This window comes from Gavia stellata, chromosome 1, assembly GCF_030936135.1.
Source record: "Gavia stellata isolate bGavSte3 chromosome 1, bGavSte3.hap2, whole genome shotgun sequence".
NCBI classification, from domain to species: domain Eukaryota; kingdom Metazoa; phylum Chordata; class Aves; order Gaviiformes; family Gaviidae; genus Gavia; species Gavia stellata.
In genome coordinates this window covers 107555392-107572525 of record NC_082594.1, presented here as the reverse complement: position 1 = coordinate 107572525, position 17134 = coordinate 107555392, and the positions used below count along the sequence as shown (strand labels likewise).

The 17134-nt window shown below is 40.0% G+C and overlaps 1 protein-coding gene across 1 annotated transcript in view; it reads left to right on the top strand.

Moving 5' to 3' along the window:
- The first annotated feature begins 1978 nt into the window (after positions 1-1978).
- Positions 1979-17134, top strand: part of NCAM2 (neural cell adhesion molecule 2) — a 314409-nt gene continuing 299253 nt past the window's right edge. Inside the window, 2 exon segments of the mRNA XM_059819966.1 lie at positions 1979-1999; positions 2742-3219. Coding sequence (XP_059675949.1) covers positions 1979-1999; positions 2742-3219 — 499 coding nt within the window.

Genomic DNA, 17134 nt, shown 5'->3' with positions numbered 1-17134 from the left:
ATACCGATTAGTGCTTTACGGCACTTTGAAATGCTCATCTTTTGATTCACTTAACGTATGGTCACAAACACCAAGAGTCATATAGATACGGATGGCAGAAAAGCTGGGCACTTTTTCTGCGTCTTTCTTATCTCTGTTTGCGGGTATGCTGTTGTGGTTCACTATGATACACTTTTTTACAGATCTTTCTTCTGTAACAAATGAGTTGTTCCATAAGCAGCAGAAAAAATGAAGCCCTGCATACTTAGGTACTTTGTCCCCTCCTCTCTCCTCCATCCCTCCACTGCATGGTCTCAGTATCTATACATATACCTTTTGGGTGATATACGTGACAGAGTACTTGGAGCTACACGTCTACCGATGGTCGAACCAGCTGTTGCCTCTTCCTTCAGTGATGTCTCTCTATTTTAGAGTAGTACTACAAGAATGTGATTATCTTTGAGATTTACATCCATCTTTTGTTGTTACTCCATTGCTTCAGAGAGGTGAAGAGCATGTTCCCCTTTTCCTTGAGAAGCTGGACTAACACCAGATTTCTCCAAATCCTGCAGCAATATGGCATGGACAGTCTATGTGGTGGGCTCTGTTCACTGCTGCAGACAAGCAGTTAAGCAGACTTCTCAGGACAAGGAATCCTGTTTGGAAGCAAAGCATCCTCATCCCATTTTAAAGGGGCAAGAACTGGCCACTCAGATCTGACACTGGTGAAATTCTTATCGTATTTATGATTTAAAATAAGCAAACTTGGGATAGTAGCATTCTTTCTATTATGTTTAGTTCTTGTGGGGCAAGAGACTTCCTACTTGCTTCTGTATTGTGTCTTGGTGGGGTCTCTGCTGTACATGGATTTCAATCTTTGCATCTATGCACCTGTGCAGATAAAGGTGCTTCTGTACTACTTTTGGCCCTTAATTAAAGCAGCCTATAATAGATATCAAGGTATGCGTACAAGTTATCAGGTTTTATTTATTAATACTGGTTTTATTTTCTCTATTTATTCCACTTTTGCTGGATGGTAATGCTCCAAACACGTTAAACCCAAAGATAAATTTGACAAATTTGGCATCTTATTCACTTCATAGTGAGGGTTTCTTGCTTTTTGCCCAGTAAGATTTATGGTTTTTTTTTCTTTTGAGGTTTTTATTTAATATTTGTTTTCATCACCTTCCATATTAATCTATTAATGATGTCTATTTCTGTAGTTGGGTACTGGGGCTGACAGAACCTTCTTACCTGGGAAAACTCCTTCACCAAAATATTTCCTTTTGCCGAGCTTTCCTGAACCTGTGCTAAAGGCCTCAGCCAAAAGTTTCTGCAATTAGGCATCTCTCCCAACACTCAGGCACAGAATGGCTCCTAAATATAAATCCAGTTCTCACCTAAAAGGCTTTGCTGAAGCTGCTATATTTTGGATTTCCAAAACTGTATGAGGAATTACACTTCCATTCCTACTTAAATATAGATGAAAATGAATCTGTTCTTTTTATACCAGGTTACAAAAATCTTTAGTTTCAAGAGCAGGGCCATGTGGTGCACAGTTGAGCAATAAGGTTCTGATTTATGTGGTGCAGATTAACCAACCCACAGCACAAAGGTGTCGCTCTCACCTTTACCGGCATTTTCTGTACATGTTCCCAACTGTCCTAAAACATCATCTTTTGAGGAAAGACTTACAGTTTTATCAACTATGTTGTTGACACCAGCAAGATCTGACTACACAATTACTCCTTTCTTTATTTCATAATTTTGTAAGACTACTGTGCAGCAAGAGCCAAGCTGAAGATACTGGTCGTGTCATTTGTAGTTTTCTGCAAAGGGACTTCTTGTCTCCCTCCTCCTCTCCAAAACCCAAATGATCTTGAAAAGTGTAAAAAAAGCGTTGGAAAAATTATTAGGGATGTGTTAATTTGGATTAATCTTTTATTAACTACTATCACTACTGCTTCACATCAATACAAATCCACTTCTATCTCCTTCCATGTATCATACAGGTGGTAAGGTGACAAATTTATAGAAGCTGCCTTGGAGATCGTAGCTTAATTAACAGGCAAAAAAATTTACCTCTTCAAAGTCAAGCTGGACAAGAATCCACTTCTTTTCACTTTAGGGCAGGGTTTTTCCCTTACAAAGCAAGATCCTCAGTGAGCCAGCACTGAGGCGTCAAAAAGGTAAGCAATTTATTTATTATCAGTTTTATTTCACGCAGCCGTAAATAGCAGAGGTACTTTTCCCCTCTCTACTAAGAACAAAAGTCAAAACAAGTGAATTCCTAGACAGCCAAATGAATAGGTACAAACCCAACGTGATTAGTTGAAGACGCACCCGTACGCGAGGCTCACAGCGGCCCCGCTTCCCACCGACGCTGCAGCACGTTACCGCACGCGGAAGGAGCGGGGGAATCGCCGGGCGCCGCGCAGCCGCCGCGCCACCTCCACCGCGGCCCCCTCCGCTCCGCTCCGCTGCCGGGCGGGCCGCGGGCCGGGCGGTCCTGCGCACAGGCGCCTCGCGGCAGCTGGCGGCACGCGCCCGCCGCCCTCTAACAGAAGGCTCGCGGGCAGCCGCTGGGGGCGCCGCCGCCGCGAGCCAGGGCACTGCCGGGGGAAGGGGGTGCGGAGCCACGCCAGCCCCCTGGGTGCGCCCCCCTCGCGGGCGCAGCCGAAGCGCCGCTCTCGGCTCTCCCTGCCCAGGAGGCTGGGGCTTCCCGGTAGGCTTCTCCGTCAAGCCACCGCCCCTCCCTTTAGACTGTTCCCCATCGGGCGACAGCGGGGGGGAAGCAGGCTCCGAGGGGCCGCGGTGGCGAGGCGGGGGAGCTGCCTCACCCCCCCCCCCCCCCCGGGTGGCTGCTGGCGGGAGGGGAGGGAGAGGAGGGAGGCAGGCTTCCAGCCGGCAGCCACTTCTCAGAGCGGCGGAAGAATCTGCCGGCGCTGCCGCTCGTCGGTGATGCGGCTCTGCGTGTGGCGCGGAGGGATCCGCGCGGGCCGCCGTGTGCCCGCCTCCTGCGCGGCGGCCGCTGCCTCCCTGATATAGTGCGGCACGGGGAGGCGCTGGCAGTCACTTGGCGAGCGGCGCTCCGCGGGTGAGGGGTTGCGCGGGCGCGGACGGCAGCGGGGTTTGCCTGGGCTGAGCACCTCCAACTCGGAACTGTCCACCAGCGCCAGCTCCTGAACATGAGCCTCCTGCCTCTCTACCTGCTCGGATTGCTCCTCAGTAGCGGGCAAGGTAGGAGCGGGGCTGCCTTTGATTTTTTTCAAATTATTATTCTTACCTGTACTGTCTGCTTGCTCAGTTTGACATATAGCCGGAAAAGAAACGGAGAAAAAATAAAGCAATGTATCACCCTGGAACCAAATTAAAAAGGACCTAAAACTTGCTTCATCGCCCCCCCCCCCCCCTCCAGCCCCCCCGCTTTTTTTTTTTCCCCTAAGTCTTCAAGGCGGGGAGAGGAATCATTTCTGAGGGAAAAGAAAAAAAAGCCGGAAGGTGCTAAGTGCACTTAGCTTCTTTGCATGGGGTCTCGCCTTTTTTGGGCGACAAATGTGGGAGGGAGATCAAGCGATTAAAAAAAAATATGTCCGGGATCGCGCTTTAAAAATACGCGTCTGCTTGAGGGGACGGCAAGGCGGGCTTCATTTTTCGGACCAGGGAGAAGCGCTGTCGGTAGAGCCAGTGAGAAATTTGACCTGAAGTCTGCCTGTCGGGTGTTCTCCTCTTCCGAAGGCTGTGCCTCTCGCCCTGCGGGGACACGGAGCCCCCCGGCTCGCAGCGGCGGGGGGTGGTGGCGAGGGCGGGGGGTTACGGCCGCGGGCGTGTGCGCGGATGCAGAGACTTTTGGCAGCGAAATAACGCCGCGGAGGCAGGTGTGCGCGGGGACGGGGCGGGCTGGGGTTGCGCCTCGGGGCACTGTTCGCCTTTTGCATGCGGATGTGCATATATGCGTAACAGCGCTTCGTAAAAGACGGACTTGGGGGCTGTGGTGTGGCTGGGTTTTTCTGGTTTGAAATTTTTATGTATTTATTTGGGATGTCGCCGATGTGATTACTTGGGGATTTGTGCTACTTTAGGAGACGGGGAGGGGAAGGGCCGCCGGGAGCGCGTTCGTGAGCGGTGTGACACGGCGAGGGTGCCCCTCGGCGAGGGATAATCGCGGTGCTGCGAAACTGTTCGGGCAAGTTTCTGGCGTACATTTGGGGCCGGACCGAGCTGCCGTGCCTCCTGTGGGATGCCCTCTGGGAGGCGCCTGAAAGCGCTGCGCTGTCTGCACCTGAGGGGGTGGGCGGGGGCCCGCGCTCGGGGCCTTTTTAAGGAGGTTTTAGGGGAGAAGAAAAAAAAAAAAAATAAAAACCCACCTGGGTGTCAGCGGAGTCGTGGGAGCGGCGGGGACTGGCCCTCGGCTCCTGGTGCCGCCGCCTTGCAGCAGGGGGCGGCAGAGCTCCACGGCGGCGGCTGCCGGTGCTCGGGCAGTGCCCCGCTCCGGGACGGGGGTGGCTTCGCCTCCCCGCCGCCCCCCTCCGCCCCCGCTGCGGGCACGGCGGGGGCGCGCCGCTGGGCGGGTAGGTGCAGGTACCCGCGCTCCGGAGCGCTGGGGCTGAGCGTCTCACCCGTACGCTACACGGTGTCTTGTGAGGGGGTAGGGAGATCTGTTGCGCTTGGGGCGGGGGGGCATGGTAGTGAGATCTGTTGCGCTTGACGGGGGTGGGGCGTTATGCCTTGAGGTATTAAGACTGCGGCTCTGAAGGTCTCCTTCAATGCATTTATCACTAAACCTCATACCATACAGACGTTTTGTCTCGGTGATAAGTAGCAAAGACCCACCAGATGCTGTAAATTTATATAGAAATGCCCTGTGCTTTTGCCACCTTGGGATGAGCTCTGGCGGACTCCCGATTAGCAGCGATTCAGAGAGTCCGGAGGCTTTTCAGCATAGCCTGGGATGGCAAAAGAGGAGGAGAAGAGGAAAGCTTCCTTCAGGCTTTGCATTGCTCTACCTAGGTGTAATGTGTATGGAGATGTGGTCTGTGGTTCCTCTAACGGAGGAATGGTAGAAAGCTAGTGTGTGAAGTGTGATTACTGCAGCGTAGGAGGATTACATAGTTTTGGTATCTTCCTATCGCAGGAGATAAATAACGGAGTGAAATTCTAGATGCTATTAAGCTGAGTTTTAAGAATTATGGAGGGATAGATATGAGGGGGAGATGGAAAGGAGGAAAGCTGAATAAATCTAACATTGCTAGTAAGTTGCTATTGGTCTCATTTTTAAAAAAAACCAGCTTTTTTCCTTAATAAAGGGAGTTAATTGTATTGGGGGGGAGGGAAGAGTAAGATTTTTGAACTGGCTGTAAAAATAGCAGGAACATGCAGCCTCAGCCTACGGCAGGGGATAATAAATGGGAGTGGGAAAACATCTGCATATGGAAAATACTTCCATTTAGGTTGCTAGGGGGAGAGGAAAATTCTACAGTGATTTTTTTTTTTAATTTTATTTTAATAAGCATCATTGTGGTGAGGGATTTATTGTGTATTTTTTGTTTTTTTGACACCTCCTTGAAGCAATTTTGAGAATTTCTTGAAGTGATTAAAATAATTTGGAAGGCTATTCCAAAAACTCTTGATATTTATCTTATTTTGGGAATGCAATGGTGGGGAACACTTACAACATTAACTGAAAGTTGTGGTGTTTGTGAGGGTTTTTTCTTTGTTTGTTTTTAAGAAAACTAGTGTTATCCAAGTATTAAATGATGATTATGACTTCTTTGATGTTAGAGAAGAGCGTGGATGGCTAAGAAAAAGCCAGTAACTAGATCTGGATCATTTGCTTTGGCAATATTGAAAGTCGTAGGTTGAGGATTTATATTTCTAAGAATATAGCTGCAGTAGATTTTATGAAGGATGACTGAAGCTTTTTCTTTGGGAAGTGCTGGCATTTAAGACTGGGGAGAGGGAACTGTGATGTATTTGTTCCATTTCAGAAAATCTGAGCGGTTTGAAAACACATAGCAGACAGCAACCCCCTCCCCCAGCCCCTTAAGTTAAGAGCTTATGAATGTCATAATTATCTACCAGGGCCAAATATTCCCTCTCCTAATTTCATCACAAGGGAGGAGTTTGACTGGCAATGTTGTTATGCCAAAACAAAAGGATTTTTTTCTTAAGCTTTCAAAGCTGTCCAGACAATTCATCCAGAGTGAAAGGCCCAAATTTAATTAGCTTTGCTTTAATAAAAAAACCACACCCCAAATCATCCAAACTACTCCACTCTGTAAATCTGCTTTTAACATATGTAGTGATACAACACTCAGAAGAGGAGGCTTCATTGGTTTTTTACTAGTGTCTGGGGACACCGACTTGAAGTGGATGAAATGGGCATCTTCCCAGATTGCAAAATCCTGTATCTTTTATCACTCCACATAATACACCTTTCTCTAGGTTAGCAAATTTTTGTTAAGTTGCAATAGAAAATGTTTTGCTAGTAGAATTTAATCTATTTTGTGCTCATCCAGGAGATTCACAGGGGTGAATACTTGTTCAGTCATTGTCCTTTAAGTTTCCTCTTTTCACTGCTTTGATACTGAGTTTGATTTTTGTTTTTTTTTGGTCTTTTTTTTTTCTGAAGAGTTTCTCTTTACAAGTGCTTATAGGGGACTGATTGTGAATAAAGAACATCCCCCAGAAGAGATGCCAGCATGTGCGTCTTATTCCCCACAGTGCAGTCAGTTTCTAGAATCCTGCTCCTTTTTGCATAGGGAAACCATGAAATTTGGAATTTTTGAAATCAACGAGTTTGTCTACTGGATTAAGTGGAACTAATATTTTATTCTAGTTGTATACTGAAATCTGAAACATATCCAGAGACTTCAGCTAACCATTGTTTTCTGCTACCAGTTGATTTATACAACTGCATTAAGATTAAAATACATCTACTACCTTCTCCTCTCCTTTTCACCTTTCAAAAAAAAAAATTCAGACAAAAAGTAATGTTTGATTTGGTGTCTCTATGTAACTCGTCTCCACTTGGAGATGAGAATCAAATACCTGCCTGAAAATAAACCTTGACTGATGAGGTGTTCTAAAAGACTGACTTAAGAATGGATGGTTGAGAAATATGTGGAGTTTTGTTTCATGCACTCCTATTCAAAATGGAGCTAGAGATATTTTTATTTTATTTTTTATTGTTTGCAGTGGCTCTAAATCTTTCATACATGAAATGTATGAAAGATAAAGTCATAGAGATAAAGCTTCAAAGTCTTTTCTGAGAGGTTGAATAGCATCATTTTGACTTTGTCTTTTTCTGTTACAGCACAATTCATGTATTTATTTCGGTAACCAATTATTTTTATCTATGGGAATGTTATTGCAGTGTTAGGACCAATTTATGTATGATTTGCCTTCCACGGCCTTCCTTTTCAACAAGTATTTTTTGAGAACAAATACTGTATTTGTTCGTTTGCCCTTTCATTGACCTTTTCTGAGGCACCTTTCCCAAGTGATTCATGTTTACGTACTGATTTTCTTCCAATTTACTCCAGTAATCCCCAGTTACATTCAGCAGATGACATTTGATTCCAGCACAACTGAGTCAAGTTAATATGACATTTTGGGAAACACGTGTTTTAATGACACTGTCATTTGTGGCTGCGAGTTGAAAATCCATTATTGAAAGAGTCAGACATAGACTTCTCCATATAAAGAATCTGGATAATAACTGGTATTCATATTTTAAACAGTTTATACCGACTAATTCATACCAGATGTTTTATGTGTGTACTAAAAACCAAACAAACAATTGTTTTATGAAATAAGGGCAGTATACTTGATGAAGGATATCCTGAGGTTTTACATGTCACAGGTCATTTGAATTTTATTTTCGATGTCTCTTGAAATTCAGAAATGGGAGAGACGTGAGAGAAAGCTTAAGGATATCCTGATGTATTCAAATCTGAAGGCTCACTGGAGTCTGATAGACTAGATCCAGACCTATTGGTATCTAGTATATCTTATGGTAACTCTTTGTTTTGACCTAATCAATTAAACATGACCTAATTCTGACCTGGTAATTATGACCCATCCCCTCCCTTTTTCTCCCCTTAGTGTATTTAAGCTTCAGTAACATAATTCTGCGTTCTTTCAGAAAATCTTTTTATTGCTTTTGTAGCTCAGTTTCTCTTAATACTACGACTGTATGGATTTGGATATTTTTAACTCTTTTCATTTCTCTGATATCCTTTAATTTAAAATAGGAAGATACTCTTCAGATATCTTGTGTTATGCTATAACATCTTGAATGGGGTATCTTCAAAAATAAAGCTACCAAGCTTCTTGCTTTTGTTATATAGCTAAATTTTTATAGTAGTTGTTATCATTTGACTGAGGACACTGTTAATTGGAGAAGACATTTTCTGATTTGCTTTGTTGTAGATGGGCTCAGAATCTATCTCATAATTTATTGAATGAAAAGAATAAAAGGGAGGAATAAAAAAGAACGTAAACAGGGAGAGTCATTTACCTGGCTACAGCTATTTGTGGTGATGGCTTATGATATTAAAATCTTTTTGTACTGAAATGCATTTAAAAGTTCCTTAAAAATTATGTGGGAAGGAAACAAAGAATATATGTGCATACACAAATCTACTTTTTAGAAAATCTTGTCTAACAAGACCCCTAAGCCTTTGAATAACCTGCATTTGAGTAGCTCCATGGAAGCACTGTGGTTTGCACTAATCCAGTGGCTGCCACACTGAGCAGGAGTCAGTTGACTTCAGTGGGTTTTGGAGCTGTGGAGTATGTGAAAGCATCTCTTGAAATGTCAGGAGGTAAACAGCTTTCATTTTTGAAATAGCTTGAGATGGGACAATACTATCCATTTCTGCTGCTGTTATGGTTTAGGAAATTCTGATTAACAGAAAAACTCTCTCCTTGCATCTGTGCGTCAAACCCACATCACTGATGACATGACGTGGGAGTAGTGGCTTGAACTACAAATGTAAAATAAGATCTACTGGTGACTGACATATTTATAACGTAGTTATTAAATATGAAGATGACTATGAGCATTGTGGCCAAACTCTAGTCAGAGGAGAATTTCCATTCACTTAAGTTTGTATTTGCATGAGAAACCAGTTCTTTAAAAGCGATTATTTTACTGTCTCAAGTAAGTTAATTTGGGAAGGAGGTAGGCAGTGAAGTATATCAACTAAAAATTCATTACACTGTTTCTACCTATTTAAGAACACTAGTACCATTTAAAAAAAACCAAACCAAACACTCTCTGAAATGTTTTACTTGTTTTCTGCTCCTTTTAGAAAAGAAAAAAGTTGTTTAATTTAATCTGTTCTTTAATATAATATATAAGGAGCATTGCAAATAGGATGAAGATATCAAGTCTTTTAAGAACCTTTTTGAACAAATAATTTCAGTAAGCCTGGAGATCTACCAACAAAGGCTGTCATTTGCCACCAGTTTCCATAATCTAAGTATAATCTTATCTGAAATAGCCACTTTGTGGATGGACAACATCCAGATAATGTTGATTCCCAAGTTTAAGTACTATTGGGGTTTAGTCAGCTTCTTCATTGGTTCTGCCTATGATTAGTGAAATAAATTTCTTTTTATTCAAGTACTATATAAGTTCCTTCAAGAACTAGCTTTCCATAAAAAACATAAAACTTTGATATGTTAATTTATGTTTATTTAAGTTGTAGTGGCTCTTTTTACAGAAAAAAATGAAGAAGAGAGGGGAGTAGAAGTGGCTCTTTTTCTCTTTGTCCAGTTATATTTTTCCTCCTACCTAAATTTTTATTATGACTTTAGAAGGGTAAACTGGTTTTTATTTAGTGTTCTAATTACCTGAGTAGTATTGATAAACAGCAGACAAAGATTGATGGATAACTTAATAATTCAGCAAAATTCAAAATAATACATAATATACCTCTAGCATATGAAAAACCTATTAGGGAATGAATGAAAATTACCTTTTCAAAATGACCTTTCCAGTTAGCTAGTATTAAACCAATTATTTACATTGCAGTTGTAGCGTAAGTAACAATACTAGTTGTTTGACTGGCTACGAGCTGAAATTCATACTTGGAATTAATATATGAAATTCATACAAGAAGTTGCTGTCCTCATCACTTTGCCCAAAAGGTGCCATTGGGAGCATACTATGAATTCAGGTTAAAACCAAAATCATTGCCATCAATTTTCTTGCTACTAAAACACATTGCACCATATGCAGTCAAGCTGCAAGCAATTTCAAACCTATTAACTTCATAGACCTTTGTATTGCAGCTGAATCTGGCTTGTATGAAGTCAGGTCTATACTTAAAATAATAAAGTATTTAAAAAGAGAGAGACTTATTTAAAAAGAGAGACATAAAGCAGTGCATGGAGATCCTTGTGGCATGTGTCGCAGATAGACATAAACAAGTAGGGAGAGGTAATTCTGTCTCTTATTATGAATAGTTTTCTGTGCTGATCACACAAAAAGCATTTTCTTTTTATTGTAACAGGAAAGATGTAATCAGAACGGCAATGTTATGTCAATATTATGTCATTATGTTATCTTAATTAGTCAAAGCAAGTTAAATTAAAGATCCTGGGTTTGGGGGAGAGGGTAGAAAAGGCAGATGTGTTGAATGTACTGAAAACCAGTTAACAGGAATAACATAATATGGCATTCTTTTTAAAGTTCTTGAACATCCCGTACTCGTAAACTAACATGCTTACTGGATCAGAACAAAGATCGATGTTCTCCAGTGACCTTGATCTGACAGAGATTCAAGGCAAGTGTTGTAAAGAAACAGGATAAGTACAGAACAAGAACAATATGATACTTCTGTCAGTGCACCCTACAACATTCTGGGATATGTCAGGTTATATCTATGCGATCTTCCTTAATAATCTTGGCAGATCTTTGTTGCATGAATTTGTTCTTAAACCTGTCGATACTTTGATCTGCTTGGTACACTGTGTCAACAACTTAAACAAGGGAAAAATGCTGAAAGAAGCCTGAAAAAAATAATGTTCAGTCCTTTGATTGCTGTGTTGTAAGTAATGGAGTAATACTAATTGCTTATTGAATTCTACGATGACATTCATAATTGTACGGACCATAGAGAAGTTGCCCATCTCTTGTGTGATAGGCACAGAACTATATGTTATATTCATGGACTTTCCAGTGATTTAATTACATTTTTTGTTTTGTTTGGTGTTTCTTTCCTACTTAGTAACAAATGGTAATGTGAAGTACTTGAATTTTAAGCTGATCTGCATCAGGCCAATTGTAAAAAAACCCTCCTTGTTCATAAGTATCTCTTCTGCACTATAATCAGTGTTGCAAGTTCTGCCTTACAAGGCCGTGGGGGCTAAAAGTATTTGAGCAGTTACCCTGGTAAAATGAATGCTGAGAGAGATTTGATTGCTAGGAAGATGACTCCCAGGGATGAACACGCAGAGAGTGCAGAGGTACTTGAAAGGAAAGCGTGACATATGAGTAAATGGATATAAACTGGTTACAGAAAAACTTTCAGAATGAAAATTAATATCTGGCCAAAATAAACAGTGATTCTGGAGCATTTATAAGAGCGAGAGGGAAGAAGTATGGTTATTCTTAAGATGGTTCTTGATTAATTTATGAAAGGATTACACTTAGTGGGTCCCCAGAATGCCCCAGGAGTTCCCTTCAAATTATGTTCTTCTAAGACATTCTTCATATAAAAGTTCTAAAGGCATAAGGGAAAAATAATTTTCAAATTGCTGAATGATACTTTCTGGAAAATAATATTATTTGAGTGTTTCTCATTCATTAATAGGTGTTACATAGCAGATATTACTTCTTAATGCAGTAAGAAGTGCCAGAGTTTCTTTGGTACCTGTTGCAAATTCTGCTGGTGTCAGTAGGTGTTGTCCGTACATTTAAAAGGAAAAAAAAAAAAAAAATTGCTTTCTACAGTTGTTTCTGGGAAAACTTAAAAAAAAACCCAGGTGCTTGTGTGTCAGAAACCTTTTTTCCATTTTTTAATGTCTGAAAATTTTTTGTCACTTGCTTACATCTATTTGAAAGTGGAAGAAAACTGTTCTTAGGAAATGCAGCCTGAAATTATTTATTTGCATATATAAAAATAGAGAATTACAGAGCTAAAATCTCACAACATTGAAACATTGTGGGTTTTTTGCTAGTCACCTGAATGATTTTTGTATCAGACATCCGTATTTCACAATAGAAGGTTTGCTTTTGTTGCTTTCTGCTTGCTTCTTGTTCCTGAATTCTAATTTGGTAAATCTTATCTGGAATTTGAAATTCAAGATGAATTATACCCCACTGGGCATTGCCATCAGTAATAAATAATGCAATAATTCATGTACTCCTGTGCTTTCTGTGTTGGGGAATAATACCCTAACTTTAGATTTATGAAAAAACAAATGCTGATTTTTTTTTTTTTCCAATGAAGTCTGTCTATGGTATAATATGAATGCTACGTCTATCTCTAGCCTGTATAGTTTATTTTAAGAAAATCATGTTATGTGAGATGAGTTCTGGTGACGGAACTGTGCACACCCTGCAGCCATGGAACACCCACTGAAGTCGATGGAAGACTTGTGTGCCAAGAGTACTGTTTCGGGGCTTGTACTGATTGCAGCTTTCAGGGTCTGATTGAAGCTTTCAGGAGTTGTATAACTCCCATGTGAGTATGTGGGAATTTTGATTTAGTAAAGAATAGAAAATCAAGCTGTAAATTTATGTATATTTAAGTAGTGGGCATGTTTATAAAGTAGTGCTGAAAAAGCATGGGGCTAATCCAACAGCACAGAAGAACTAAGAACTAAAGGGATGTTCTGGTGTGCCAGGTTCTATTCAAGATAGTATGTGAGACAGAAAGGATATTTTTCTCTGTGTTTTTTTATAATAAAACCAAAGACATATTGTAAGTACAGTAAGCTACTGATTTCATTTTCTCCCTCTGGGAACATATATGAAAGTTGAGCTTTGTGCAGTTAATCATTATGGTCACTTAGTTGTTGCAGCCCGGGTTATAGCTGTGTTGAGGAGTTTACCATTCAATATAAAATTTCATCATTCAGTTTCGTTTGTGTTTTTGAGAGTTTTGATTTACTTGTTTGTTTTTGGTCTGTGGCTTTCTGACAGTAGTCAAAATTGTTCCTTAGACATTCAGTATTCAGGTCATGCCTGTAGGTCTGTAAGTGTACTGTCTGAGTGATCAGATGTTAAATGGATTTGTGCCAGTTTATGGCAGTTCCACACATTGGGTTCAACAGCTTTTAACATTCAGTCGAAATAATCCTCCCCAGCACCTTTGCATTACATTTCTGTGAATGCCTTTGGATTATACAGCCTGTGTACATACAGAATTTTATGTTGCTGGGTTTGAGAACTCTCTCATAGGTGATGTTTTCTATACAGTTCTCCTAAACTCATTGTAGACTTATTCTGATTTTACCATTCTTAGAAGTAAATTTACAGATGTTTGTTTGATGTCATGGTAGTGGGTTTCAGTTCTGAGTGCATGGTTTGCTTACATGCTGCTAATTTTTAAATTATTTTTGATCTTATATTCACTTTTTCTGTAGCATTTGCAAACATTAGTATATACCAAAAGATTCTGAGGTGTATTCTAAAATCTCAGGAATCACTTGCTTCATTCTGTGCAACCCTTTACATGCCATACTCTGATAGCCTTTTTTTTTTTTTTTTTTTATGTCCTAGGTACATGAATGAATGCTTTATCTGCTATATATAAGAGCAGATCTGGCTGGGGAAACTATTGTTTCCTGTAAAAAAAAAAAAAAAAAAAAAAAAAAAAAAAAACCAAAAAAAAAAAAAACCAAAAAACAACTTGATGAAAAGATTTTCCTATTAATTGTGTATTTTGCATTTTTAGCTACTCAGGATCTCAGTTAAAAAACAAACAATGACAACTGAACAAACCCAAGAAATACTCCTTTTCAAGAGAAAAGTCCTTTTGCCTTTAGATGGAGTTCTGATATCTGTTCTTCTGTACCTATTTTAAACCAGGAAAGACAACTGTAGCCATTGAGTGGACTGAAAAAATTAAAAGAAAAAGACACTTCATTATCATGTAAATATTATAAAAGCTATTCTAAAGAAATCTTACTTGATTTTTTTAATTGTGATTAGTGAATGTTACTATTGCTTTAATGCACCTTAAATGTGTTTGTGACTATTTTCCAGGCTATGAAGCCCACTGAATACAGTCCTGAGAGGTTTCTAGATAGTATCTGTTTACACCCAAGTCAATGAAAGTTAGCCCTGCAGAAAACCTTTTTCTGTTCATATATTACATGTGACCTGCAGGTATTAAAGAAGTAACATCTCTATCTGTCATCCTATAAAACAATCTGTTTCTGCAGTGATGTTCTATTTTTACCTATGAAAATGGCATAATGAATTTTGTAACTACATTTGTGAACATTTGATCAGAAAAAAACCCAGGGTTGTAATGGGGTGGGGGGAGAGGGGAAACTCAAGCAGACGGAAGGAACACCTAATATTTATTGAAGATGCATGTTTTCCTCCAAGAACAAACACTTTTCTCCTTAGTTGTTGTTGGGCTTTTGGTTGTTGTTTTGTTGGGTTTTTTTGGGAGGGGGGCTGTTAAAAAATAAAATTCTGTTTTCAGTCCAGGTGTGTTTTAAAGCATCACACAAAGTTTCACATAATGTCTCTGAAAGATTTTAGTCTTAAGACTGGAAGACAAGCCTTATTTAGAGGTATCTTCTGCATGACAGGCCTTTTGTGTTTAGCACTGGGTTGTCTTTTTTTGTCATAAGAACACTGAAGACTGAACAAAGGTCAATTAGACTGTTTCCTGGAGTTAGAATGAACATTAAGAGACATGTTTATAGAAATCATGACACACTGTGTGGTGTCATTTTCTGTTAACAACTGATTCTATTCTTTTTACCTACTGTTGACTCTTAGAAAATCTTGATTACTTCTCTAGCAAATAGGTTATTGTAAGGTTTTTAAAATGTTGGGAAGAGTTAATCTAGGCATTCTCACAAGTGTTCATTAGATTCATAAAAACCTAGAAGAGCTCTGCTGTTCATATTTCTATTTGAACTGTAGCTACATTTGCAAATATGTGCGTGTTCCAAGTTTATTTTGCTTGAATTATCAAATAAGTTTAAAAAGTAGTATCTTAAAATTGTTACCTGACGTTTTTCTGAAGTTCAGTCCCAAAAATAGCTGCATATGTCTATGACAAAGAATTACTAAAACAGCAAAAATGAGAATATAAGCTTTTCTAAGCAGTTGTTAGGAAAAAGAATGCCCGGTGAAGCAAAAGCTACTCTTCACAGTAAACACTTTTATGCAAAACAAACATTTGTATTATCAGTCTGAGTTTAATTGTTCATGAAAATATCTTTGTGTAACACTTAATTCCTAACTACATACAGAATATTCAAAATACTTTAGGGGTCCTGTTGTCTTACAAGAAGTAAAATGAGGGTGGAAACAGTTAAACTTCTCAGATTCATTTAGTTAACACTGAGCTTTGCCCTACATCCGTTTGGCAGAATTTCTCTTCTCTAGCAATGTTTCCATTCACTTGCATTGGGCAATGTAACTGCATCATCTAAACTGAATTTTTGAGGTACGATGTTAGAGAGATAAATATTTCTGTGGTAAAACTTTTTTCATTCCAAGCTGTTACATTTGGTAATGCAGATGGTCAGTTTACAACTTGGCAATTAAAAGGGCTGATTCAACTGAAAAATGAAGTACATGATTTGCTGGTAATTACAAGCAACGAGTAAAATATATTTTTTGCTATCAGAGTATGGCACCTGTCTTTTTAAAAGTACATGGTCTGTCCATTCAATGTCATATGTATAGATATTCATATAACAAAATCTATTATCATAACTGTCACAAATGGCATCTTTGTTAGCCTGAAGACAGAAGCTAAAGAAAGCTAAATGAGGAAGGAGAATTTTTGTTTTTTGCTTTAGAAACAGTTTCTGCAGATCAGACAAGTGAAGACCACTTTCTCTTTCATATAAGGTTCTCTACTAAATAATGTGTTTTCCATGATTATCTGTTCAGTATTATCGATGAAGTCTAAAGTTATTTCTGTATACTTGCCTTTGGAACATGTATGCCACCCAGTATCAATAACATGCTGAGGAATTCTCAGTACGAAATGTACTAATCCTCGCAACACCTCCAGCCTCACCATTGGAAAAGAAGGGAATTAAGTTAGCAGGTATGTCCACTTGTTCTCTTCTAGGCAGATGTAAACTCTCCTTGTGCATGCTCCTAGTTAACCGAAGACAAACTAGCTCCAAATCAAAAACTGAAACTGCCATTCCTGTGACAGTGCTTGAACAAACTGTCGTTACGGCTTATTAACATTAGCGTAGTGTTGTGGTAATTACAGATGCACAAATTGCCAGTAGGTTGCATATGGCCAACTCAGAATGTGCATCTGCCTGCCAAAGATTGTGTTGACATGCCCACAGCAAGACAAAGGCAGGATGGTGTGAAGATCCTCAAGTTAAAGAGAACCTAAACCAGTAAATCTAAATGGCACAGCATCGTCCTTATGGCATAGAGTGCCCACTCCTGTCAGGAACAGGAGAACTGGAGGAGGACTTCTGACTCCAAGTAAATAGTTTCATTTGCCATAGGCTGTGACCATGTTGACATATGTGTATTGTTTCCAGACTTAAGCTGAGTTAAGGTGTCTCTGCATCATAATTTCTCACATTTCTGCTGATGATGTTATGGGCGCATCTAGCTTGGTCCACAGCTGTGCATATATGACCTAAATAGAGGAGATGTCACACAAAGCAATAAATTCAGTTCAGTCTCCTGAGTCTTTAGGGTGGTACCCTAAAAGTAGAACCATCTTTCTGGACACTCAATGTTATTCCGTAAATTCTAGGAAGCCATACTGACCTCTATTCTAACTTTATTAGGGGTACTTAGTGTGGCACATTGTTCTGAGAGCGCCCACACAGTGTATATTCATGAATTAAGAGTCAAACTCTTTTAAATTGAAAAGTCATTATGTTATCTTCAATTAAACTATATATTTTTGTTTGTCATACAAATAAAATCGGAGATTAGATCCAATAGATTGAATACCAACAATAG